This window comes from Lethenteron reissneri, chromosome 39, assembly GCF_015708825.2.
Source record: "Lethenteron reissneri isolate LAM-NWPU_2019-01 chromosome 39, ASM1570882v1, whole genome shotgun sequence".
Lineage (NCBI taxonomy): Eukaryota > Metazoa > Chordata > Hyperoartia > Petromyzontiformes > Petromyzontidae > Lethenteron > Lethenteron reissneri.
Genome location: NC_083817.1, coordinates 12,861,867 through 12,887,657, shown reverse-complemented (window position 1 = coordinate 12,887,657; position 25,791 = coordinate 12,861,867). Strand labels below are relative to the sequence as shown.

At 46.8% G+C, this 25,791-nt stretch overlaps 1 protein-coding gene across 2 annotated transcripts in view; it reads left to right on the top strand.

Annotated features, from left to right (window-relative positions):
* LOC133351872 (uncharacterized) overlaps window positions 1–5,991 on the top strand; it is a 32,558-nt gene extending 26,567 nt beyond the window's left edge. For both annotated transcript variants that reach the window (XM_061567448.1, XM_061567447.1), the window contains exons 10-12: window positions 467–599; window positions 2,569–2,625; window positions 5,133–5,991. In XM_061567448.1, coding sequence (XP_061423432.1) covers window positions 467–599; window positions 2,569–2,625; window positions 5,133–5,385 — 443 coding nt within the window. In that variant the 3' untranslated portion in view covers window positions 5,386–5,991. The remainder of the gene's footprint in view (window positions 1–466; window positions 600–2,568; window positions 2,626–5,132) is intronic.
* The last annotated feature ends 19,800 nt before the right edge of the window (window positions 5,992–25,791 follow it).

The window sequence follows — 25,791 nt, the reverse complement described above, 5'->3', positions numbered from 1 at the left end:
TTTTCATCGTCAACGCCTGCTGTTGTATCATTTCAAGCGGCATTGGTTCAACACAAGCATGTAAGAATTGTTTCAATACCACCAGGTAAATTAGTTGCTAGATGTACTGTTAATGTATGAAGTTCATAGTTTAAATAAAAGTAATCTAATGTCCGCGATTTTGAATTATCCGCGGCTGTCCTCCCTGTCAGCACGAATAATCTATAATCTACTTTATTAGCTGACGTCCAAAGAAAATCCTAAATGAATGAAAATCAGGTCTACGATTGTCATTCAATTATAGACCTGATTGAATGAAAATCAGGTCTATCGTCATAATTACAGACCCCTTAATCTGTGATGATGACGAGGAGTGGCCGCTTTCAAATGGGAAAAGTCGACGCTGTCTTTGCGCGTCAGGTGCTGCCTTAGCACTTGTTCTGATCCCATGCCTTGGTTGGGATTTTAAAAAATGTCTGTTTCCCAGTGGAGCCTGGGACGCGTCACGCAGCCGCCCCTACCTGCTGCCGGTGTGCGGACACGCGTCTTGTGTGGAGCATGCCTGCAGGACAAAGGCACGCGCACGCGCGGGCTGCGAGTTTGTGTGCCCGACCTGCAAGGTACAGCTACGACAGTCGTATGGCCACGTTGTGTACGAGTGTGTATGTCAGGGTGTTTGTATCTGCCTGCATGTGCACAATAGTGCAGCGGTTAGCGCTACACTGCGCTACGAACCCGGCGACACGAGTTCGATTCCCGCTCATGGCCGCCAACACTGGTGACGATTATATGAACCAGTCCTGGACCTCCCCTAAAGTTGACTCGGCGTCAAATGAGTACCTGGTACAGTGTGTAAACAACGCCACTGGGGAGACAAAGGCGGCCGGGCTTGATGTTGGCCAAACACCCTCTCGTGCCGTGCCGGCCTTCATGGATGCTACTCACTATCGGCACTTGCCCCAACAGTCTGTTAAGGCTACACGGGGGATCTTTGTCTTTTGTATGTGAACGTGTTATCAAAACGCCTCTCGGCTGGTTTCGTGTGAAGTCCCCAGTGGTGTAACTGGGTGCTACTGCAGTGGATAAAACAACCTGCAAATATGAGCCAAAGATTTATTTGTTAACAGTGAAAGCGAAGTTTTTCAGGCATTGTCAAAAACATTTTGCAAGGGACCAGAATGGATGAATCCGAGTCAACGACACAAGATGTCGCTTGCTTCTGTCTGTGATTTGCAGTTACGAGTTTTACTCACTCTGCCACGTTTGCAATAGTTTCCTTGTATTTGGCAAGCAATCGGAGAGGGACAAACGGTGATGCCATCTTTTTTGTACGCTTTCTCTTTTTGAAAATGTTGCTGCTTGACATTTTAATGGTACACTACCAAGCTGTCAGTTGAATATGTAGCAGGCTTTCGCGACCAATGTCCATAATCGAGGTTTTTGGGTTAGATTGCGTAAATATAATAAATGTCGTTAATCCCGGCACCACCCAATACGGTCAATTAGTAAGGTTTGTCACGTAACCAAAACATGCCAATTCATGACTAGTACAGCTCATCGTTGGAAAGTAAAGATGTATTAAAATACAGGAAAATATATTGTTATCCGGCATTCTACAATCTGGAATGCTCTTCACTAACCAGCATCTGTCGTAAACGGCAATGCGAATCTTCCTTCATGTACAGACAGTCCACAGGTTGCGAAATATCTGACTTGAGGAAATCTAACCTAATGGGAATGCTTCCATAAATCATGTAACAATAAAACATCGATATGCAGACATTCTTGCGTTAATTACGTAAGCGCAAATATTGCAGCACAGTGAGGTTTGCGGATGAATACCGTGGAGCGAGACGTAAGGCGAGGGGCAACCTTACGCCTCGCTTGAGCTCCACGAGGGTTAAGGCATTTATTGTCGTCTTATGTAATTCTTTCATTTCGTAGCATTATGTCATTGCTTGTTTTATATGCTGAGAGCTTGTTTTTCCCCATGTTTCTATTGCTAGTTTTCTTCATTTAAGTTTATTTCATGAGTTTTTTACTGTATGTACTTTATTTAACACAATTCTACTTCAGTTGCTTATGCACTCAGCCCAGTATCAAGGAGGATATCTGTGTTGTGTCCAGCCCCATGGCAAGGGGGGGGGTATCTGTGTTTTGTCCAGCCCCCTGGCAAGGGGGGGTATCTGTGTTGTGTCCAGCCCCGTGGCAAGGGGGGTATCTGTGTTGTGTCCAGCCCCGTGGCAAGGGGGCTATCTGTGTTGTGTCCAGCCACATGGCAAGGGGGGGGGGTATCTGTGTTGTGTCCAGCCCCGTGGCAAGGGGGGGTATTGGTGTTGTGTCCAGCCCCGTGGCAAGGGGGTATCTGTGTTGTGTCCAGCCCCGTGGCAAGGGGGGTATCTGTGTTGTGTCCAGCCCCGTGGCAAGGGGGGTATCTGTGTTGTGTCCAGCCCCGTGGCAAGGGGGGTATCTGTGTTGTGTCCAGCCCCGTGGCTAGGGGGGGTATCTGTGTTGTGTCTAGCCCCGTGGCTAGGGGCGGTATTGGTGTTTTGCGATGACGCCTACTCACACCTTCGTCTCCTTCGTCAGGTCCCCGGCCTCCTTCTACCTGCAGCCCGACGAAGCGCTTGGAAATTTCCTACCCACGTGAGCATGACCGCTCTCCCCCTCGCCTCTGCGGCCGCTCGGCTCATCTCCGTGTGCGCGATAATGCGTGGTGACATGTTTATTGCATTTCTCTTTTTTTTATACTAACTGCTATAAACTAAACTTTTTTATTTTAAGTGCCTACTGAACTATATAGCTATTTTTCAGAAGTGACCTGGCTACTGTAATAAAAGACTTCGTTGGTCACTGTTGGTCTCCTTTGGCCTTTTATTTAGTTTCTTTCTCCGCACCCCGCTGGTCCTGTCCGCGGACCAGCGTCGTCTAGCGCGCGCCCCGCACGCGCGACCTCATCGGCTCCTCCACTCTTCCTCACACCCCGCTAGTCCTGACAGGGGACCAGCGTCTCCTCGCGCGCGCCCACGCACGCTCCTCCGTTAGCTCCTCCACTCCCGCACTCCGCTGGCCGACGGCGTGCTGAAGGTCCTTCGGCCACGTGGCCAATGGCGCGGATCTCCTCTCACCACCCAACGTGGCTCAGCCTCTTTACTCCGCAACTGACCCCGATTTCTTCCGAGCTCCCACTTATATTCTCTCCCCCACGTGACCCTGACTCCTCCCCTTCCGGATCGTCAGATACGGCCTTCCCATACTGCCCTGCTGGCTCCACCCCCATTCACCTCGCTTCCAATTGGAGCCGAGGTGAACGGCGGCCCCTCCCACACGCCCCCCATACCGGGCTCCGCCCCCCAATAACCCGGGCCGTGTGATTGGGCCAGAGCCCAGCAGCAAACCCCATTTACGCTCTCATTTCACTACAAATAATAGTTCAACGAAGGGGCTTATGTGCAAATTTTAATTAGCCAAATACTATTAAGGCATCTTGAATCTAAATGTAGAGGGGAAAACCAGAGGACCCAGAGAAAAATCCACGCGACTGCGGAGGGAACATGCAAACTCCAAATTTACAGCAGGCGTCAGGGTCGGGATGGAACCCACGCCCTCCTGTATACCACGCCACCATGACACTATACTGCCAGCCACCGTCCAACATTCACAAGGTTCAGAAATTCCCTTCGCGGCCTGCGGAACACGCTGCAGATAAAGTTATATAGGGCGGGCACAGAGTACCCACAGTTCCCAGTGTCCACCCCCTACCCACAAGCCTCACCCTTCCCTACCCACAAGCCTCGTCCCTCACCACTCCCTTATCACAATCCTCACCCTTCCCTACTCCCTACCCACAAACCTCACCCATCCCCTACCCACAAGCATACAGGCACCACTCGCGTGGGCGCAACGTGCACAGGTGCAATGCAGGCAGGCCCAATACATAGTGGCATTGCTCAAGATTGCTTTATCAGATCCTCAGTAAGTCTGCACTCCAGCTAACATTGTAGATCGCGGCGCAGACAGCCGAGTTACATGGAAGCGCTAGAGTTTGCTCTACACGGAGCGTTAACGGCCCGCCTCCATTCCGAGCATGCGTGGAAGCGTGCTCAGCAGCGTCAAAGCGAGCCGCCGTGAGTTGGGCAAGAACGTTGACAGCCCTGACCATGTGGAACATGGCTCGTTCAGATGGCGCGGCGACTCTCGATCGCGAGCTTTCACTCTAGCGGCGTTGTGACTCGTTGGGGCCGCTCCGTGTCAATGACCCGCGGCGGTCTCGACTGTTGCCCAGCCCAGGACTCTGGGCCTCAATAGCCTATGCAGAGCCAACGCCCTCCAAAACGTTGACCTGCAGCATGTTGCGTGGCAGAAAGGGAATTGCTGAATGTTACGAGGAATGTTGGACCAGTGGCTCGTGGTATGGACTAGAGCAGGGGTCGGGAACCTTTTTGACTGGGAGAGCCATAAAAGCCAAATATTTCTAAATATATTTCATTGAGAGCCATATAGTATTTTTAACGTATAATAAATTAAATATGTCTTACTTTTAATGCGACTTCTGGTGCTGCATGGTTTTGCTGATGGCCTTGTAGTCTGGTTCATACGTGGTGAGGTTGAGCTTCATGCAGGCGTGACCCGTGAAATTTATCTTCAAAACTAATTTCTGTTTACTTTAAAATGACGCAGTATTATTAAACAATATCACAAGTATTTTAAAATCAGTTCCAAACTGATTTTTTATTATTATTATTTTTTCCAACTCAAAATTGTCTGGGAGCCATATGCCGTCACCGGAAGAGCCATATATGGCTCGCGAGCCATAGGTTCCCGACCGCTGGACTAGAGAAACAAGTTTTCCATTCATGAAAAATGTAACGTGATCTATTTGGTGTTTGAACATCTTAAGACATGTTTTATTGCCAGAAAGGGTAAAACTTATTGTTATTCTTTATACTTCGATGCTGACAACAAGGTCCCATGACAAGTTAAAAAAACAATTCCACAAATGACTAAACTCCCTAAGTCTTCGTAACAGCCGTGCTTCATTGCTTTGTGTAGCAGCGCCACCGTGTGGATGGAGCCTCATAGCACTTGGAGTGTGGCATTTTTTGTATTGTGTGTGGACATCGCGTTGCGGCCTGTGTGTGCGGGGCGTGCAGGCTGAAGGAAATGCTGGAGGAGCGATTTGGTGGGAAGCCTCGGCCGCTCTACCCCGAGCGGTCGCTCGCGCAGGGCGGCCGCGGCGCTGGCGTCTGGCACCGATCTTGTCGAGGGCTCTGTACAGCACAAACCACTGCACCTGGGCCACGGCCCGAATCCAAAGCCTCCGTTCTGACGGTCAGATTCAGGTCTGTTCCCGTAGTCGAGTTCACGTTTAAATTTATGCTGGGCAATGAGTTGATTGAAACCTAGAGATGTAAAATAGCAGACAGGTCACTTCTGTCACCAGGCCTTTTAGCTGCGTTCCAACCAAGGCTTTTTCTATTTCCACACCTCCGATTAGCACAGTTGGCTATGTACGGTGCGAAAGAAGTTCAACATAAATATTCATAAGTTTGTTTACCCCAAGAAGACCTCAAGCTTTCACGACCATTATCCATAATCGAGGTTTTTGGGTTAGACGACGTAAATATGAATGTGTCGTTCAACCCGCCACCGCCAACACAGCCAATTACTGTAGTGAGGTTTGTCACGTAATCAAAACGTGCTAATTCGTTACTAGTTCAGCACACTGGTGTGTTCGAGAGTAAACCCCCAACATTTACAATTCAATACTCTTTGGTTCTTTTGGTAAAGTCAAGTAGGTATAAAATAAAATTTACAATTCGAGTACGACGTTTTGTCAGTAATTCCAACTCACATCAACAGGCGATAGCCAGGGTTGTTAAGAGCGAAGCAGGAGGATTTCTCAAGAGATAAATGTGATGTCTCACTTGTGGGGCAATTAGGCCGAAGGCCGGGGGGGGGGGGGAGGTTATAAATGCATATAAATTACAATGGATATCCAATATCGGTAGGGTTATTCATAGGATAATCAACAGACATACATTCACATTATGCATGCACACCATGCATATCCATCCTGCCGTTTTTGGTTGCAAGAAAGACGGGTTTTTTTTATTCCAGCGTTCAGATAGTTGCCCAGTACCAGTTACGTTGCCATGGCGTGTTGTAGGCTGAAGCATTGACGCTAGAGGATGACCGAAACTGAATTTCTGGTTTAGGCCCAAACCGAAACCAGACCGAAAGTTAAATATTGGCTTTTGGCCGAAACCGAAAGTTGAACTTCACTTTCGACCGAGACCAAAACAGAAAGGTTTATAACCAAAGTTACCGAACACAAGATTTATGAAATACTAGCTTTACTACCCGGCTTCGCCCGGGACTTGGATTCACCACGGCCGGCTGCCTTTGTCTCCCCAGTGGCGATGTTGACACACCACTTACTCGTTTGAGGCTGAGTCGACCTAGGGGAGGCCCAGGACCAGTTCAAATAATCGTCACCGGCGGTGGCCATGAGTGGGAATTGAACTTTGGTCGTCGGGTTTGTAGCGCAGCGCGCGAATCGCTACGCAGTCGCTGCCCCCCCCTACATACACACAGGATAAGGACAAAAATCCACCATGTAGCCTGTGAGACTGTAGGGGGCAAGTGCTGTTAGCGAGTACCTATGAAGGCCGGCATGGCACACGAGGGGGTGGGTGGCCAGCACCACGCCATGTTCGTAGCGCTAAGCGCTACACATGCGCGGGTGACATGACAGATGTGACGTCACAGCTCGCTTGCCGTGCAAAATATATGCATTATTGCACCGCCCCCCCCCCCAAAAAAATAATACCAAAGTGTATGCATGGTGTACAGTATGGAAAGTACCCACATGGCAAATTTAAAGTTTGTTGCATGTCGGGAAGTACGCTAAACATTTTGAACAGACACATTCACAAATTTTCATTTTTTATATATAGGTCATGATGCAATGCTACTTTAATAAAAAATGTATCTAGAACTAATCATTCAGAGCCTGCAGTAAGAGTCGTTAAATATCAAATCTTTAGGTGTTACTTAGTGATTATATCTAAACAAACGAATGTTGTAGTTAAGAAATACCAGTTTTTCCGCATTCTCGCCCAGCAGGTTGCTGTTTCTTGCATCAGAATCGACTTTAGTGATTAACTGCTCCGTTTATTAAGTTTAATTTTCTACTTCACTCAGATTCGTAATTTTGTTATCACTAATTCGCTACGTAACTATTAACTAACTGAATAACAATATTGTCAGATTTCGATTTAAAGCTTTCGTGACTGCAGGGATTCATCTTCTTGGTTCTTTCGGTAAAGTCACATAGAAGGGAAATAATAAAATAATAAAAATAAAACATAATAAAATAATTCTCACGACGTTTCGGCCACAACGCAAGCAGCTGTCCTCAGGTGAAGAATTCTTCATTTTTTTATTATGTTTTATTTTTATTATTTTATTACTTCCCTTCTAAGTGACTTTACCGAAAGAACCAAGAAGAATATTGTCAGACTTCGAATCTCGGTATCAACACGCGTATAGACTGAAGAGAACGCAACACATAAGCCAAGGCGGGCAGGCGGCTGGGAACAGACAACAACGGCACTTTGTTGTCGTCCCGCCAAAGAGACTCCACCCACGGATGCAAAAGCAGGCTGCCGTCTGTTGACATTAACAGACCATCGTTGCGGCTGTAACCTCGCTCCCAAGCTGCTGCTGATGTGTTTTTGCAGCCTATCGCAGGATTGCCTAGCGCCGACTGACCGGCCGATAGGCAGAGAGATAAACGTAGCACTAGCGTTATATTCTAAAAATAGATCTTCGGTTGACCGAAAGTCAATATCAGTTTCGGCCGAAACCGAAAGTAAACCGAAAGTAAAAAATGTACTTTCGGCCGAAACCGAACGTATGTCGAAAGCGGCCATTTGCCAACTTTCGGCACCGAAACCGAATTTCGGTCGGCCTTTACTTTACGCATCACCTCTGTGCGACCGACTGGGGATCGCAGAAACTTGAAAAGGTGATCAAATGTACAAGAGGGGTTGGTATGAATCCTATTGCTATTTGGGACTTACCTTGGAAAAACAAAACCAAGCATGTGTTTATCAAAGGATTATTCAATATTGGGCCAAAAAAGGATTGTTGATTACAGTAGACTCTCCATTTCCCACACTAATGACCGGGAGGATGGCCACGGATAATTCAAAATCGTGGATAATCCCAAATATTCATCTTCCGTGGATCTCTATGCCAAAAACCACTAAAGTATAGTGGTATAAGTTATGTTTAAGTTAAGAAAATTGAGTTGGTTAATGAATTAAACTAAAATTGTAGAACTCACGATAGATCGATGCGCGTGCTCAATGATAACAATTTCCTGCTCCCGCCCAGACGACTCGGCCCACAAAGGGGACAGCAACAGAGCCACGTCAATCAACATCAATCATTGCAATGGACAATTTTACGTGATTGCATTTACTGATCTGACCGAGGTGGTGGCACGTGCCTGTAAACTCATGGGGCTGAAAGGTGGCAGTATAGAAAGTTGGGGCACGTGACTTGTCTGTGCGGCCCTGTGAATGTTGTCCCCTTGTGCTCGTGGGCTTTCGCTCATTACTCAGTGCTGCAAAGCAGTGGCAATGGGAGCCAAGTACAGTAGACTCTCGATTATTCGCGCTAATTAGGGGAGGACGGCTGCACTAAGACCCATAGAATCATACACAGACACACAGCCTCACACAGACACCCATTGACTCGCACAGAAACCCAAAGACTCACGCAGGAACAATATACTTGCACAATGACCCATAGAATCTCACACAGACACACAGCCTCACACAGACACCCATTGACTCGCACAGAAACCCAAAGACTCGCACAGAAACAATATACTTGCACAAAGACCCATAGACTAACACAGCGACCCATAGACTCACACAGAGACCCATACACCCACATAGGGACAATATACTTGCACACAGACCCATAGACACCGAGACCCAATGACACACACAGAGAAAAAAATCCCACAGAGACCCATAAACTCACACAGATACCCATAGACTCACACAGAGACCCATAACCTCACACATAGACCCATACACCCACACATAGACCCATACACCCACACAGAGACCTATAGACTCAAACATATACCCATAGACACACACAGAGACCCATAGACTCACACAGAGACCCATAAACTCACACAAAGACTATACTTGCCCAAAGACCCATAGAATCACAGGAAGACACATTGGCAAACACAGAGACACAGACTCGCACAGAGACACAGACACCCATTGACTCACACAAATACCCAAAGACTCACACAGGGACAATATACTTGCAAATAGACCCATAGAATCTCACACAGACACACAGCCTCACACAGACACCCATTGACTCACACAGAGACCCATAGACTCACACAGAAACAATATACTTTCACAAAGACCCATTGAATCACACAGAGACACAGACATACATCGACTCATAGATTCACACAGGGACAATATACTTGCACAAAGACCCATATAATCACATAGAGACCCATAGACTCACAGAGACCCATAAACTCACACAAAGACAATATACTTGCACTAAGACCCATAGACTCACACACAGACACACAGCCTCACACAGACACCCATTGACTCACACAGAAACCCAAATACTCACTCACTGGGACAATATACTTGCAATTAGACCCACAAAATATCACACAGACACACAGCCTCACACAGACACCCATAGACTCACACAGATACCCATAGACTCACACAGAGACCCATAACCTCACACATAGACCCATACACCCACACATAGACCCATACACCCACACAGAGACCCATAGACTCAAACATATATCCATAGACACACACAGAGACCCATAGACTCACACAGAGACCCATAGCTCACACAAAGACTATACTTGCCCAAAGACCCATAGAATCACAGGAAGACACATTGGCAAACACAGAGACACAGACTCGCACAGAGACACATACACCCATTGACTCACACAAATACCCATCGAAACACACAGACAATATACTTGCACTAAGACCCATAGAATCACACACAGACATTGACTCACACAGAAACCCAAAGACTCGCACAGGGACAATATACTTGCAAATAGACCCATAGAATCTCACACAGACACACAGCCTCACACAGACATCCCCAAAAATGCAAAATGCATTACGAATCATATTGACTGCCAAAACACATGTGGAAGTAGTTGAATATACAAAGTAATGCCCCACTAGACTCTTAACGGACCCAGCTCCCCCTCAAACTTAACGCGATTCCCCCTGTTGTATATGTTGGGTATGAAAATTTGTTATGTTGTATGCGTACGTGGGTGAATTATTATGTTGTATGTGTGGGTTATGAATATTCAGTGGAAATAATAATAATTAAATGAAATTTGGCCAAATGTGTAATTATCCGGAAATATGTTAATTTATGTAATTACGCACATTTTAATTATGCCAATTCGAGAGGTAATCGTATTAATTATGTGAGTGGGTGTAATTATGATAACGCAAGTCGTTATGATAACCAGACCCCGGTTCACCCCGTTATCGCTTTAACATTTACTGAGTATGTATTAGTGTGTTTATTAAGGTCACCAAGTTCAAATCTCAACGCAGAAGCAGATCTTATGCATAGATTTCAGGAAAGAATCACACAACCACTTCTGTATTGATCAATTTATTACTAATTCAACCTTAACTATGATATAGTATGCGAACTCTCAATCCCGGAACGTCAATACGGCATCAATACAGTATCATCAACGATTGTCGGATTTCACTTCGACAACTGCACATGGATCCCGCATAACGCGATGGTTGTTAGTGAGAGAGAGAGTCGTTAAAACGTGCAAATACTATGCTAAGAAAACCTTAACGTTAATAAATGATTATACTCAATATTGTTCACGCAGTACCGCACTCCTTATTGATCATACGCAACCCTTATCACGTTGTTAACACCTTGGGTCACGGAACAGTTGAATATTCTGTAGAGGATGCGAGTACGTGCGGCGATTATGACTGAAAGATACTTGAAAGATTATACGGCGATAAAAAAAAAACACAATCAAAAACAGTTATTATTCTTAAAGGCACCAATCTCAACAGATACATCGGCAGGTTATCTCAGAACGGCTCGGAGTAGGGGCCTGCGACGGTGCTCCTTTTCCGAAGATCGTTATCTTATACCAAGTTTACTAATTGGGGACCAGATCACCTGATAAGGATCCGGTGGGCCACCACTCCCCACGTGAGCGTGGCTCGGCGGAAGGAGGTGCCAAGAATCAGTTCGTATTGATGGATCTGTTGGGAATTTATGCGATTAAGAGTACAGCCCACTAAATATTAAAGATAAAAATTAAGAATACTCTTATACGACGGAGGCCACCACTCGGTCTCGTTGTGATGCCTTCCCAGCCACGGATGACTTATGGGTTCGAGTGTGTTTGAGTGGTAAGAGTTGTCTTGAATAGTCAGTGTTCGGAGTCGATTCTTTATGTCAAACAGACGCCTGGTGGTCGTGTGGTGAGGGGGCGGTGCGCGTCATACGTATCAGGCGCTCTCCTGTCACCGTGGTGAATTGGCTCGGATGGCTGTTGATACGCTGTCGCAGTTCGGAACCCGGTCGGTAGGTGGCGCCCACAACTCGCTCGTAGCGTGCAGCGTTGGATCGTCGCCAAGTCGCGACGCTCACCACCGGCGGCAGCGGAGATCTCCGGCGGCAGCAGAGATTGACGAGCTGAAGATGAGTCGAGCCGACCCGCTGGTCGCAGCTCGCTCCTGAGTCGACCCTCCCGGTCGAGCTCGCTCCTGGGTCGACCCGCTGGTCGCCCTCGCTCCTGAGTCGACTCTCTGGTCGCACTCCTGAGTGGACCCGCTCTGTCGCACTCGTTCCTGAGTCGACTCTCTGGTCGCACTCCTGAGTGGACCCACTGGTCGCACTCGTTCCTGAGTCGACCCTCCCGGTCGAGCTTCTGAGTGGACCCTCCCGTCGCACTCCTGCTGAGTCGACCCTCCCGGTCGAGCTTCTGAGTGGACCCTCCCGTCGCACTGGTTTCCAATGTTCAGGATCCGTTCCTTTATGCTGAAAAATCCCCCTGGATCCCGCCCACAAGGCGGGGCTTCCGATTTTTGCTGTGTCAGGATCTGTCCGTAGGCAGGTGTGTCCATGTGTGTGTCCGTATGTCCTTGTGTGCATCACTGACGGTATATTCCGTTGTCAACTCCCTCCATAAAACCCACGAGCAAACAACCAGATGTTACAAATTGTCTCGAAGTCGTCTCTCTGTCTGGGTGCAATTTATCTCTTGTCTGGCCTTCTTCATGAACCCAAAACACAGACGTTACAAATCGTCTCATAGGCGTCTTTGTTCGTGTTGCACAACCTGGAGGGGGGCAACACTCTCTCCGACCCGGCGCACAAAGAAATGGTTAAAAGTTTTAAGTTAACATTTGTCCCTTACTATTTCACAGTTATGATTCTGTATGTAACCTAAGGTCTGTCGTTTCCCATCGTGGTTCCCGACCCAAGTGTAGGTGTTTCCCCGAGCGTACACACACTCCTATCCCGCGCTGCGGGGATACAAAGACGGCCGGGATCTCCCTTTCTCTCCGACCCTGGGTTTAACATCGTTTTTTTTATTATGTATTTATATTCGACCTGGTGGTGATTCATCCCGTTATCCTGGCTTTTCCATAAGTTTTACTTTTGTCTTTCATGCATATACTTATTACTATTAATTTATTTCCGATATCTTAGGTTAAGGGGTAAGTTTCTTGATCCTAGGAATTCGTATTCCTTGGTGCCTGGATGGTTATATAAGCGGAATATAGTTTACGGTGAATAGCGTTAACATTGATGTTATGTGCGATATTATGTATTGTGATGTCTTTAACTTAACTTGTTTGTCAGGGCTTTACTGACACGAAGTTGCATTCCTAGCCCGCAGTCTTTGCCCCACCCTATCTCTGCTCGCCGTTGTTGTTGCCTGCCGTTAATTCAAGGCCTCATTAATTTCCGTCACCCCTGAGTAGGTGAGGGCGGTTGAACCTTGGAGTCAGTTCTGGTTTTTGTCTGCCTGCTTCTTCTTGTGTCCCCTGACCCCGGGAGTTATTATTCTACTTTATGGCCTGTCGAAGCCCCACTCGCTGTTGCTGGGCTGGTGTTGTTCCCGGCTTTTTGCTTACGTTTGCAGTTCGCCGTGCTCTTGATTTCCTTCCCTCTTCAACCTTATATTGACTATTCGCTCCTGTCTGGGTGCGATTCAATTTTGACTTAGGAAGGTTCTGATTGTCATATGCTTCGGGTCGAATTGTATAGAAAGTATTGAAGTATGGAAATAACATTTCATATTGACTTAATGATGGTGATGGTTCAGTAGGCGTAACTTGTGACCTGGTTTAATTGGAGTGGGTGTGAATATCAATAACTTTAGCCTACTCTGTTGTTAAATTCCGACTTTAACGTTACTTTAATAGCAATACAGAATAATTGAGCTTTTTGTCTTAACTAGGCGAATGCGAACTTCTGGTGACCCCCGCAGCCGTGTTGTTCAGCTGGGTCTTGTGCCTTGAGAGATATACAACCCTCTTTTAAATCACCTCTCCCCCTGCCAACCTTCTGCTCTGGGAGTGTTTATTCTTGATTCCAGGTCCAAGGCCCCCTCACATCCAGACGCACAGGGTTGTTTACATCAGCTCCCCCCCTGTGCACGTGTTCTAACTAGCTCGGAATTCCTGAACACACAATCAGTGATGATTCCTGGCTTTCTGTGGTTGTGATTTAGACAAAGGCGCCTCTGTTTCTTCCATTGCCTTTGAGTCGACACTGCCCTATTATTTGCCCATGTGCTGAGGTCATAGAATTCGTTTTGACTTCAGTAATATTAACATTCAGTATTGGATTAGCAAATGGGCAATGGTTCATTGATGTAGCTCGCAGCCTGGTCTCCAGTTTGAGCGAGCGCGAGGATCGATAATTTAGCCTACTCTGTTGTTGAATTTCGAATTTTGACGTTACTTTAAAACCATGCAGGATGATTGGGCTTTTGCCTTAACTATGTCTGGCTGACACTCCCACTGTCTCTGCCGCCTGCACGGGTGACATGTGCCCGTTCATCAGGCCTTATCTTCCCTTGAAGCAACGTTGTAAATTCTGCCATCCTAGCCCTCCTCCGGTTCATTACTTAACAACACCTGGTGTTTTGCAGTTTGCTGCGCTTGGTGTGTTTCACTCATTAAAAAAAACAAGTAAAAAGATAATATATAAAAATCATCAAATATTATTAATCTCAATTATGGAAGAAGGGTTAGTATACAACATTCCGCCCTTTTAAAAATGACCAGTGGTCAAATGGCCACGGGTTATTTTTAAAAAAATGTATACCCTTCTTCCATCATGAACCATCGATTGTCCTCAAGTTTTGCTGCTATTCCTTACAACGCGCGCGTACGTGTCACAACTTAACATGGTTATTTTGAATTGAGCAAAGAAAATTAAACAAGCGTTAAACATCGATATTGCGTTACATCGGTTCTGATACATCATGACTCCGACGAATATTCATTTTTGTTTTTGTTAAATCCTGGGAAACGCTAGGTAGCGGTTTCGAACGCATTTATGCGTTACTTTCCTCATGTTGCCTCGTTCACCACTTATCACTTCGATAATTCGATCACGGTTTTCGGGGTTCGTTTTTGTAGTTTCTTCTCTCACTCTCTGTGTCGTGGGAGTGTGTGGTGAAAAATTGTGCTGCACATAACCAGAATTCGCGCACCCGACCCACTTTGACCCTTGGTTCGAGGCATTCGCTCTCTCTGCGATTACATGCACATTTGCCGAGTCCGTGTGTCGATTTAATTCTGTCCCTCGTAATGTTGCCCTCTTTGTTTTTACTAGTGTGTTGGATTTCAACACCATTCCCGATACGTCATGGACATTCGTCTCCATTTTAGCACTCCGATCCACATAATTTTTGGTTTCCCTTGGATATTTTCCATTCAAAGGCTCATGCCTGCGCTCCTCAGGGCGTGTCCCTGCTGTCTGTTTTTGTACTGTCCGATCACGCTTCAATGCAACCCTGTCCTTGTATTCGATCCGCGCGTCATTTACGGGAGCACTGTCCACGTTTTTGCCCGCCCTGTCACTTGCAGCCTGCCTGTATTTCACATTGAGCGCCGGGTTTAACACCTCGGTGGGTGTGGCGCGTATGGGCTGCCCGCTCTCAATCACTGTGGATGGTTCATCACGTATTTGGACCGTATTCTGTGTTATTCCTCTATTCCCTCCTGGTATAGCCGGTGGAGGAATTGGTCGGAATTGTATCGATTGTGTTTGACCTCCCATCCTGCGATTCTCGTGAATGTTCGCATCCATACCTCCGCGGTATGTGTAACACCTTCCCGCTAGGTGGTTATCTTCCCATCTCTGTGCGTAATTTGAACCTTGCGTGTGTCGTGGGATGGGGTGTTGATATGGTTCTGTTCTGAACCTCCCCCTCCTACGATTCTCCTGCACCCTTGGCCCAGTGTTTTTCCCATTTGGGTGCCAAATTTTTCCTGGATTGTTACTTCGCCATCCCTGTGGGTAATCTTGACCTTGCGCATGTCGGGGCATGGGGTGTTGGTATGGTTCTATTCTGAACCTCCCCCTCCTGCGATTCTCCTGAATGTTCGGCTTTGTGCCGCTCTCATTCTCGTGCCAACCTCTCTCTGGGTTATTTTGCCATGTGTGCGTGCGTTTCTGCTGCTCTCTGCATGGTGGGACTGCTCGGTGATTTTTATTCCTCTCTGAGAGGCTGGGTTCCTCATCCCTCTCCCTGTGTTCTGGATCCGAATTATGATTCTTAGCTCTGTATAACCATGCCATGTACGCCTTGCTCTCTATGCGGCGTAAGGATGCGGTTTCTGGATTCAAAACCATTCTCACCCTTTCTGTAATCTCTGGGCTCAAGGATTCAAAAAACATTATTTTGAACATTTTATCCCCTTCGTGGTATTGATTCACATCGCCTGCGTAATACGCTCTTTTAAATTGGACGAGGTAGTCACGTGGATCTTGGTCCATGCCCTGGGTCATCGATTTTACAGCATAAAACCCCTCAGTGAGTGTCGAATATTCTCCAAACTTCCGAATCACTGCCAGGCTCAATTGTTTAAAATCATTTCTAACCTTGTGTGGTAGTGACTTTACCCATGGAATAGATTCTTTATGTAAGGTCCGTTTCAACAAACTCGCTTTTTCATCCCGTCTCCTCAGCCCTCTAATCATTGCCTCCTCTTCCACTGTCGCGATATGTGTGTGGATATCCATAGTCTTATTGTGGGGGTCAAAATCGGGAATTCTGACTAGAGCCTTGTCCATCAACTTAAGGGTTTTACTGGTGAACAGGTATTCCGAAAGTTGATTGCTGATAGCGTCATCATCAACCAAGTTATCATCAGGCAATCTGTCACTTTGGTCTGTGCTGTGTCTCCTGTGTTTAAGTGGTGTGCATTTTCTGTGTGCGCGCCCAGTGCCGTGTCGCTCGTGTTGCCATTTCCCTTCAGTTTTTGCCTCTGCCCTTAGTGTACCATGTCCTGGCGATTTTACTTTAACTTTTGTGCGATCAATCCCTGGACTCTGTCCACGTACCCAAGAGAGTGATTTGATGTTACTTCCATATTTATTTTGTGGCTCAACGTCTGTGAGTTTCGCTGGTGTCGCGAGCTTTGACTTCTCCTCCCTCTCGAGGGCGTCTGCTGCTTCAATTTGTTGTTCTATTTGTTCTTCTATTGTAAGGACTCTTCCCTCTTGGTTTGGATCTAGGGCCTTCGTGGTTTCGGGCGGCTCAATTGAAAGTTCCTTTTGCGTTACTATCGGTTGAGTTGCCTTGGCTTCATCCGAGGGTAATACGCTCTTGCCCTTGGGTTCTCCTTCATCAGTTTGCAGTTCGTCGGTTTGGCCTCCAGGGGGCGGTATATACTCCATGAGGGGACGGTCTTTCGGTGATACTGACTCTAAGTCGGCTTCCTTTCGGACTTCTCTCAGTCTGTTAGTCATTAGCTGAGTGATTCGAATTCCTGCGGGGAGCTTGTCTTCGTTCCTGATTGTCGTTGATAGGTCGTCGAGCTCTTGTGTTATCACTTGGATTCCCGTGGAGTCTCTCATAACGTCTTCATCTTCTGAGTCCCTTTGTTTCTCCGGCATTGACTGTGCCCAAATTTGTCGGGATTCAAGGTTCACAATGGGTTTCAGGCGATTCAGTAGTTCGATCCCAAAAATCAGTTCTTTACCTGGGTATTGTACGACATATAGTGGATGGTTCATGTTGATTTTGTTGAACGTCAACTTCGTCATAACTTTGCCCAATGGTCGCATGTGGGTCCCTTCACATCCTGAGTAGGTAAGTTTACTTGGCATCATTTGTAGTGTTTCATTCTTCCTCTGGAGGGCAGTCTGGAGTTCGTCAAATAATTCTCTGGATATCATGGATATTTCTGCTCCAGTATCACAAAGGCCCTGGCTGGTCAGGGTGTCTTGCAGTATTACTTCCACGTGGACTCGTCCGACTGGTCCTACGGGAATCAATTCCCCCAGATGGTACCCTTTTCCCTCTGGTACCACTTCGGTGATTGCTTCGAGGCTTCTTGTCTTCCCTACGTTCACTTGGGCTACCTTTGCTCTGGGTGTGTCCTCCTCTTGTGTGGGTATAGTTGGTATTCTTCCCTTCGCTACTTGCATGGGAGTCTTCATACTCCCTAGGAGCTCTTTTTCCATCCTAATGTGGTGAGCATATCGATTCCTGTTAGCTAACGGTGGTCTATGCTCCATTGCTAGTGGAGGCGGCAGTGGGGGACGATATGGTAACTGGTTTGGTGGGTGTCGGCCTCCGCGGTGTAGGTATGGCCCGTCACTCTCTCCTCCTCCTCCATAATTCCAGCCTCCGCCCTCTTCTGCATTCCATGGTGGTGGCGGCTGTGGGTGCCATGTTCCTCTGGCCTCGTTCCTCCTCTCACGTGGAACGTTATTCAGCGTGTTGTGGACGGGTGTTGATTCTATTGGGTTAGGCGCCCTCTCCTGGGGGAATTCATGTTCACCCCGTGTGGCGCTAATATTATTCCTTGGAGATTCGCTTCCCTCCAGATCGAGGCATTCTTTATCTCTGGTGACGATGTGGGTTTTGGCTATGCCAGTGGTTTTCCGTCCGTTCACCCAGGCCGTGTGGGCCTTGCTTTCAATCTGGCGTAGGGAGGCAGTCTCGGGGTCCAACATCATTCCTACTATTCTCACTATTTCAGGTCTCAATGATTGGAAGAACATCACTTTTAAGACTGTCTTATCTCCCTGGGCATTGTCCACGTCCCCTGCGTAATATGCTTTCTTAAGGCGCAGGAGATAATCTCGTGGGTCTTCGTCTACACGCTGGGTCATCAACTTTGCCGCGTTCAATCCCTCGGATAGTGTGGAGTATTCCCCAAATCTCTTAACTACTGCTCGGCTCAATTGTTTAAAGTCACTCTTCACCCTATTTGGCAGGGAGGCTACCCATGGTCTGGCGGGTTCATGTAGGCTCCTTGATAATAAACATGCCTTTTCTGCTGATTTACCCAGACCCCGGATCTTAGCCTCCTGTTCTACTGTAGTTATGTGAGTGTGGATATCCCTGTTTTTGTTATGTGGATCGAAATAGGGAATTCTCACGAGTGCTTTGTCCATTAGTTTTAGTGTCTTACTGTTAAAAGTGTGTTGTTCGTCATCAGTGGTGTCGGTTCCTGAGGAGTGCTCCCTTGAGCTACCCTTGTCTCCACTATCACTGTTGTCATGTGTCCCGTGTCTGTGTCGTGATCTCCCTCTGTCCGAGGATTCGTATCTGTCCCGTTGCTTGTGTCTCTTGTTTTCCTTATGTGGGTCTTGTGATTCGTGCTTGTGGGTTGGTGTGCGTGATCTCCTTGAGCGGTGTCTATGTGGTGAGTGTTTTTGTCCTCGACCTTCATGCTGCCTACTACGTGTGTGGTGCCTGCTAGGTGAGGTGTTGAATTTATGTTTGTCTCGTGCTTCATGGTTATCGGGATTCCTGTCTCTGGGATTTTTTGTGCGGGTGGTTTTGCGTGGGTGATTTTTACATGTCATGCGTCCCTCTGGTGAGCTCTCTCTGGTACCCATGTCGTGTTGGTCATTGTCAGAGGAGTCAGTGTTAGATGAGCCGTCACCATCACGGTGGCTCTGCTTAACATAACTTTTGTAGTGCCTTTTGCACCTGTTACGTGGGTCAACTTGGCTCGGTGATTTCTGCTTATCCCATGGCTCATGCTTGTGTGATGTGCGTCTCTCTGGTGAGCTCCTGTTATCCGTGTCGTGTTGGTCATTGTCAGAGAAGTCAGTGTCAGATGAGCCGTCACCATCACGATGGCTCTGCTTAACATAACTTTTGTAGTGCCTTTTGCACCTGTTACGTGGGTCAACTTGGCTCGGTGATTTCTGCTTATCCCATGGCTCCTGCTTGTGTGATGTGCGTCTCTCTGGTGAGCTCTTGTTACGTGTGTCGTGTTGGTCGTGTTTGTGCGAGGTGCGTTTCTCTGGTGAGCTGTCTCTGTCATCTGCATCATGTCGGTCATACTTGCGTAGCGTGCGTCTGCCTGGTGTTCTGTTTATGTCATGTTTCCCGTCTTGCACCAGCTCCGCCCTTTCCCGCTCTATCATTACAGTGTATCCTGATGACTTAGGGTTAATTATTTGTCTCTCTCTAACGTTGGGGTGGTCGGCCTCATGTTTTCCCGTTTGTATTATTATTTCCTCTTCTCTCTCCTCGATTTGCGAGGGTGTTACTTTATCAAAATTGCTTTGCATAGTAGCCACACTCATTGTGGGATCTGGCCCTGGGCTACGTCCCCGTGGCTCGGAGTGTGGTAAATTGTTACTCCCGTATGTGTTCTGTGTATCAACGTCTGGGTGTTTCACTGGTGCATTTAGTGCGGATTCTTTCTCTCTCACGAGGGCGTGCAGACGCTCTACCTGCACCATTAAGGACAGTTTCTCTTGTCTCTCCCTTTCAAAATTTTCCTCATTCCATAATCTTTCTCTGTCTGTCTGTGCGAGGAGATACGAGTCTACCCTCGCTATTTCTGCAAATTTTACGTCACGTTTGGCTTTGCCACATTTCATCACATCCTTAAGTAGTTTCCTTCTATGGGCCTTAACATCTTCTGTATGGCTCCCCTCCCATATATCTCTCTGCTCCGTCTGCTGGCTAGCAGTCCGTCCAGTACGTTTTAATACAAATTCCCGATATTGTTTTTCCATAGATTCCATCTCCTCCTCAGAGGTCCACTCTGTATCAGTGTTATGCGTTGGTGTGTCAAACTCAGAATGTTGTGGATCCTGTGCCATCTCTATTATGTAGTGTGGTTAATAGACTTAAGAGTGTATCTTAATTCTAACATCTCATGTGCGTCGTGAGTTACTCTAGAATTCCCTTTCAGAGCACATATAAACAATTGTATCACAGGATGCGTCAGTTTAACTCGAGCAAATAATCTCAGCCCAGCTGTCTTTTTTATACTCTGCTACTCTGGTACCTCCCTTCAGAGCGCGTTTTGTTTGTATACCCCCGTTTACAATCACAAGGCAACGTTAGTTCACAACACTTTGATTAACACATCAGTGATTCGTTCCTGAATTCATGCATAACTGTCTGCGAGAGATCCCGGAAGACGAGCCCCCATTATGTTGTATATGTTGGGTATGAAAATTTGTTATGTTGTATGCGTACGTGGGTGAATTATTATGTTGTATGTGTGGGTTATGAATATTCAGTGGAAATAATAATAATTAAATGAAATTTGGCCAAATGTGTAATTATCCGGAAATATGTTAATTTATGTAATTACGCACATTTTAATTATGCCAATTCGAGAGGTAATCGTATTAATTATGTGAGTGGGTGTAATTATGATAACGCAAGTCGTTATGATAACCAGACCCCGGTTCACCCCGTTATCGCTTTAACATTTACTGAGTATGTATTAGTGTGTTTATTAAGGTCACCAAGTTCAAATCTCAACGCAGAAGCAGATCTTATGCATAGATTTCAGGAAAGAATCACACAACCACTTCTGTATTGATCAATTTATTACTAATTCAACCTTAACTATGATATAGTATGCGAACTCTCAATCCCGGAACGTCAATACGGCATCAATACAGTATCATCAACGATTGTCGGATTTCACTTCGACAACTGCACATGGATCCCGCATAACGCGATGGTTGTTAGTGAGAGAGAGAGTCGTTAAAACGTGCAAATACTATGCTAAGAAAACCTTAACGTTAATAAATGATTATACTCAATATTGTTCACGCAGTACCGCACTCCTTATTGATCATACGCAACCCTTATCACGTTGTTAACACCTTGGGTCACGGAACAGTTGAATATTCTGTAGAGGATGCGAGTACGTGCGGCGATTATGACTGAAAGATACTTGAAAGATTATACGGCGATAAAAAAAAAACACAATCAAAAACAGTTATTATTCTTAAAGGCACCAATCTCAACAGATACATCGGCAGGTTATCTCAGAACGGCTCGGAGTAGGGGCCTGCGACGGTGCTCCTTTTCCGAAGATCGTTATCTTATACCAAGTTTACTAATTGGGGACCAGATCACCTGATAAGGATCCGGTGGGCCACCACTCCCCACGTGAGCGTGGCTCGGCGGAAGGAGGTGCCAAGAATCAGTTCGTATTGATGGATCTGTTGGGAATTTATGCGATTAAGAGTACAGCCCACTAAATATTAAAGATAAAAATTAAGAATACTCTTATACGACGGAGGCCACCACTCGGTCTCGTTGTGATGCCTTCCCAGCCACGGATGACTTATGGGTTCGAGTGTGTTTGAGTGGTAAGAGTTGTCTTGAATAGTCAGTGTTCGGAGTCGATTCTTTATGTCAAACAGACGCCTGGTGGTCGTGTGGTGAGGGGGCGGTGCGCGTCATACGTATCAGGCGCTCTCCTGTCACCGTGGTGAATTGGCTCGGATGGCTGTTGATACGCTGTCGCAGTTCGGAACCCGGTCGGTAGGTGGCGCCCACAACTCGCTCGTAGCGTGCAGCGTTGGATCGTCGCCAAGTCGCGACGCTCACCACCGGCGGCAGCGGAGATCTCCGGCGGCAGCAGAGATTGACGAGCTGAAGATGAGTCGAGCCGACCCGCTGGTCGCAGCTCGCTCCTGAGTCGACCCTCCCGGTCGAGCTCGCTCCTGGGTCGACCCGCTGGTCGCCCTCGCTCCTGAGTCGACTCTCTGGTCGCACTCCTGAGTGGACCCACTGGTCGCACTCGTTCCTGAGTCGACCCTCCCGGTCGAGCTTCTGAGTGGACCCTCCCGTCGCACTCCTGCTGAGTCGACCCTCCCGGTCGAGCTTCTGAGTGGACCCTCCCGTCGCACTGGTTTCCAATGTTCAGGATCCGTTCCTTTATGCTGAAAAATCCCCCTGGATCCCGCCCACAAGGCGGGGCTTCCGATTTTTGCTGTGTCAGGATCTGTCCGTAGGCAGGTGTGTCCATGTGTGTGTCCGTATGTCCTTGTGTGCATCACTGACGGTATATTCCGTTGTCAACTCCCTCCATAAAACCCACGAGCAAACAACCAGATGTTACAAATTGTCTCGAAGTCGTCTCTCTGTCTGGGTGCAATTTATCTCTTGTCTGGCCTTCTTCATGAACCCAAAACACAGACGTTACAAATCGTCTCATAGGCGTCTTTGTTCGTGTTGCACAACCTGGAGGGGGGCAACACTCTCTCCGACCCGGCGCACAAAGAAATGGTTAAAAGTTTTAAGTTAACATTTGTCCCTTACTATTTCACAGTTATGATTCTGTATGTAACCTAAGGTCTGTCGTTTCCCATCGTGGTTCCCGACCCAAGTGTAGGTGTTTCCCCGAGCGTACACACACTCCTATCCCGCGCTGCGGGGATACAAAGACGGCCGGGATCTCCCTTTCTCTCCGACCCTGGGTTTAACATCGTTTTTTTTATTATGTATTTATATTCGACCTGGTGGTGATTCATCCCGTTATCCTGGCTTTTCCATAAGTTTTACTTTTGTCTTTCATGCATATACTTATTACTATTAATTTATTTCCGATATCTTAGGTTAAGGGGTAAGTTTCTTGATCCTAGGAATTCGTATTCCTTGGTGCCTGGATGGTTATATAAGCGGAATATAGTTTACGGTGAATAGCGTTAACATTGATGTTATGTGCGATATTATGTATTGTGATGTCTTTAACTTAACTTGTTTGTCAGGGCTTTACTGACACGAAGTTGCATTCCTAGCCCGCAGTCTTTGCCCCACCCTATCTCTGCTCGCCGTTGTTGTTGCCTGCCGTTAATTCAAGGCCTCATTAATTTCCGTCACCCCTGAGTAGGTGAGGGCGGTTGAACCTTGGAGTCAGTTCTGGTTTTTGTCTGCCTGCTTCTTCTTGTGTCCCCTGACCCCGGGAGTTATTATTCTACTTTATGGCCTGTCGAAGCCCCACTCGCTGTTGCTGGGCTGGTGTTGTTCCCGGCTTTTTGCTTACGTTTGCAGTTCGCCGTGCTCTTGATTTCCTTCCCTCTTCAACCTTATATTGACTATTCGCTCCTGTCTGGGTGCGATTCAATTTTGACTTAGGAAGGTTCTGATTGTCATATGCTTCGGGTCGAATTGTATAGAAAGTATTGAAGTATGGAAATAACATTTCATATTGACTTAATGATGGTGATGGTTCAGTAGGCGTAACTTGTGACCTGGTTTAATTGGAGTGGGTGTGAATATCAATAACTTTAGCCTACTCTGTTGTTAAATTCCGACTTTAACGTTACTTTAATAGCAATACAGAATAATTGAGCTTTTTGTCTTAACTAGGCGAATGCGAACTTCTGGTGACCCCCGCAGCCGTGTTGTTCAGCTGGGTCTTGTGCCTTGAGAGATATACAACCCTCTTTTAAATCACCTCTCCCCCTGCCAACCTTCTGCTCTGGGAGTGTTTATTCTTGATTCCAGGTCCAAGGCCCCCTCACATCCAGACGCACAGGGTTGTTTACATCAGCTCCCCCCCTGTGCACGTGTTCTAACTAGCTCGGAATTCCTGAACACACAATCAGTGATGATTCCTGGCTTTCTGTGGTTGTGATTTAGACAAAGGCGCCTCTGTTTCTTCCATTGCCTTTGAGTCGACACTGCCCTATTATTTGCCCATGTGCTGAGGTCATAGAATTCGTTTTGACTTCAGTAATATTAACATTCAGTATTGGATTAGCAAATGGGCAATGGTTCATTGATGTAGCTCGCAGCCTGGTCTCCAGTTTGAGCGAGCGCGAGGATCGATAATTTAGCCTACTCTGTTGTTGAATTTCGAATTTTGACGTTACTTTAAAACCATGCAGGATGATTGGGCTTTTGCCTTAACTATGTCTGGCTGACACTCCCACTGTCTCTGCCGCCTGCACGGGTGACATGTGCCCGTTCATCAGGCCTTATCTTCCCTTGAAGCAACGTTGTAAATTCTGCCATCCTAGCCCTCCTCCGGTTCATTACTTAACAACACCTGGTGTTTTGCAGTTTGCTGCGCTTGGTGTGTTTCACTCATTAAAAAAAACAAGTAAAAAGATAATATATAAAAATCATCAAATATTATTAATCTCAATTATGGAAGAAGGGTTAGTATACAACACCCCGCACGCCCCTTCACTCACCAAAGTACTTGTTTCTCTCAGGCGCGTCATCAATCAAATTCTGAGGCGGCATCCCGAGGATCTACACACAATTCACACAGAGACAATGATCACCCATACAGTATTGACACACTTGTGTGGAAAGTTCTGTTTGTGAGCACCTACTGATGATGGCACAGCACCCAAGGCCACACCACAGCAACTATTTTACAAATCACTCCAGGTATTGATTTAATGCTGAGTCGATATTTGAGAGGCCAAGGACTGGTCCAACATTCAACACCACACGGTCAGGGTGCTAACCACTCGGCTACCGCTCCCGATGGTTCTCGCATGCAGGCACGGGGCAGTGTTATTGGCATGGCCCAGCAAAACCGCGAACGCCGCACGTTGCAGAAGTTCACGGATCAATCCCAGTGACTGCCCTGGTCTTTACTGCGGTATTAAACCACAAAATACTATGCACCATCTGCCTCATTCACAGCGGAGGTAATGGGTCCCGTGGCGTCATTTGAAATTGCTTATATGGTTGTGAGAATTTTCTTCATTACAAGCAGTTGAGATGAAACAACAATAATTGGCGCGATAAATGCTCGTTCATCTGACAATTCAAATTATTTGCAGGTGGTGTAGGGTTACATTTGGCCAATCCGGGGCCTCATGCAATAATCTATCACGAGTCATAACACCAGCTCTAAAAATCTATGCGTTCCGCTCACAGTTACCTTGACAGGTCTACGCCTGAGTAATTGGTTCTGTCATGCGGTTGTATCCAACTCAGTAGCTTGTGTGTGGACAACCATGCAACCAGTCGCGAGCAGTCGTACGCCTCTTTCTCACAGAAGAGACGACTCAAGTGGTCTGCTCAGGGAATTGTAAGGAAGTATTTCCTGTCGCATGTTCAATTGGTCATACCAATTCTGAATATTATTTTAATACCCTTGATGCGGAAATACTCGATGAGAAGTGAAAAACATGGTTAGAAGCAATGACTGAGTTGCGCGATTTCAAGAGCAAATTGGTCATGAAATTGATCACTCAATAACGGAATTGTCAGTG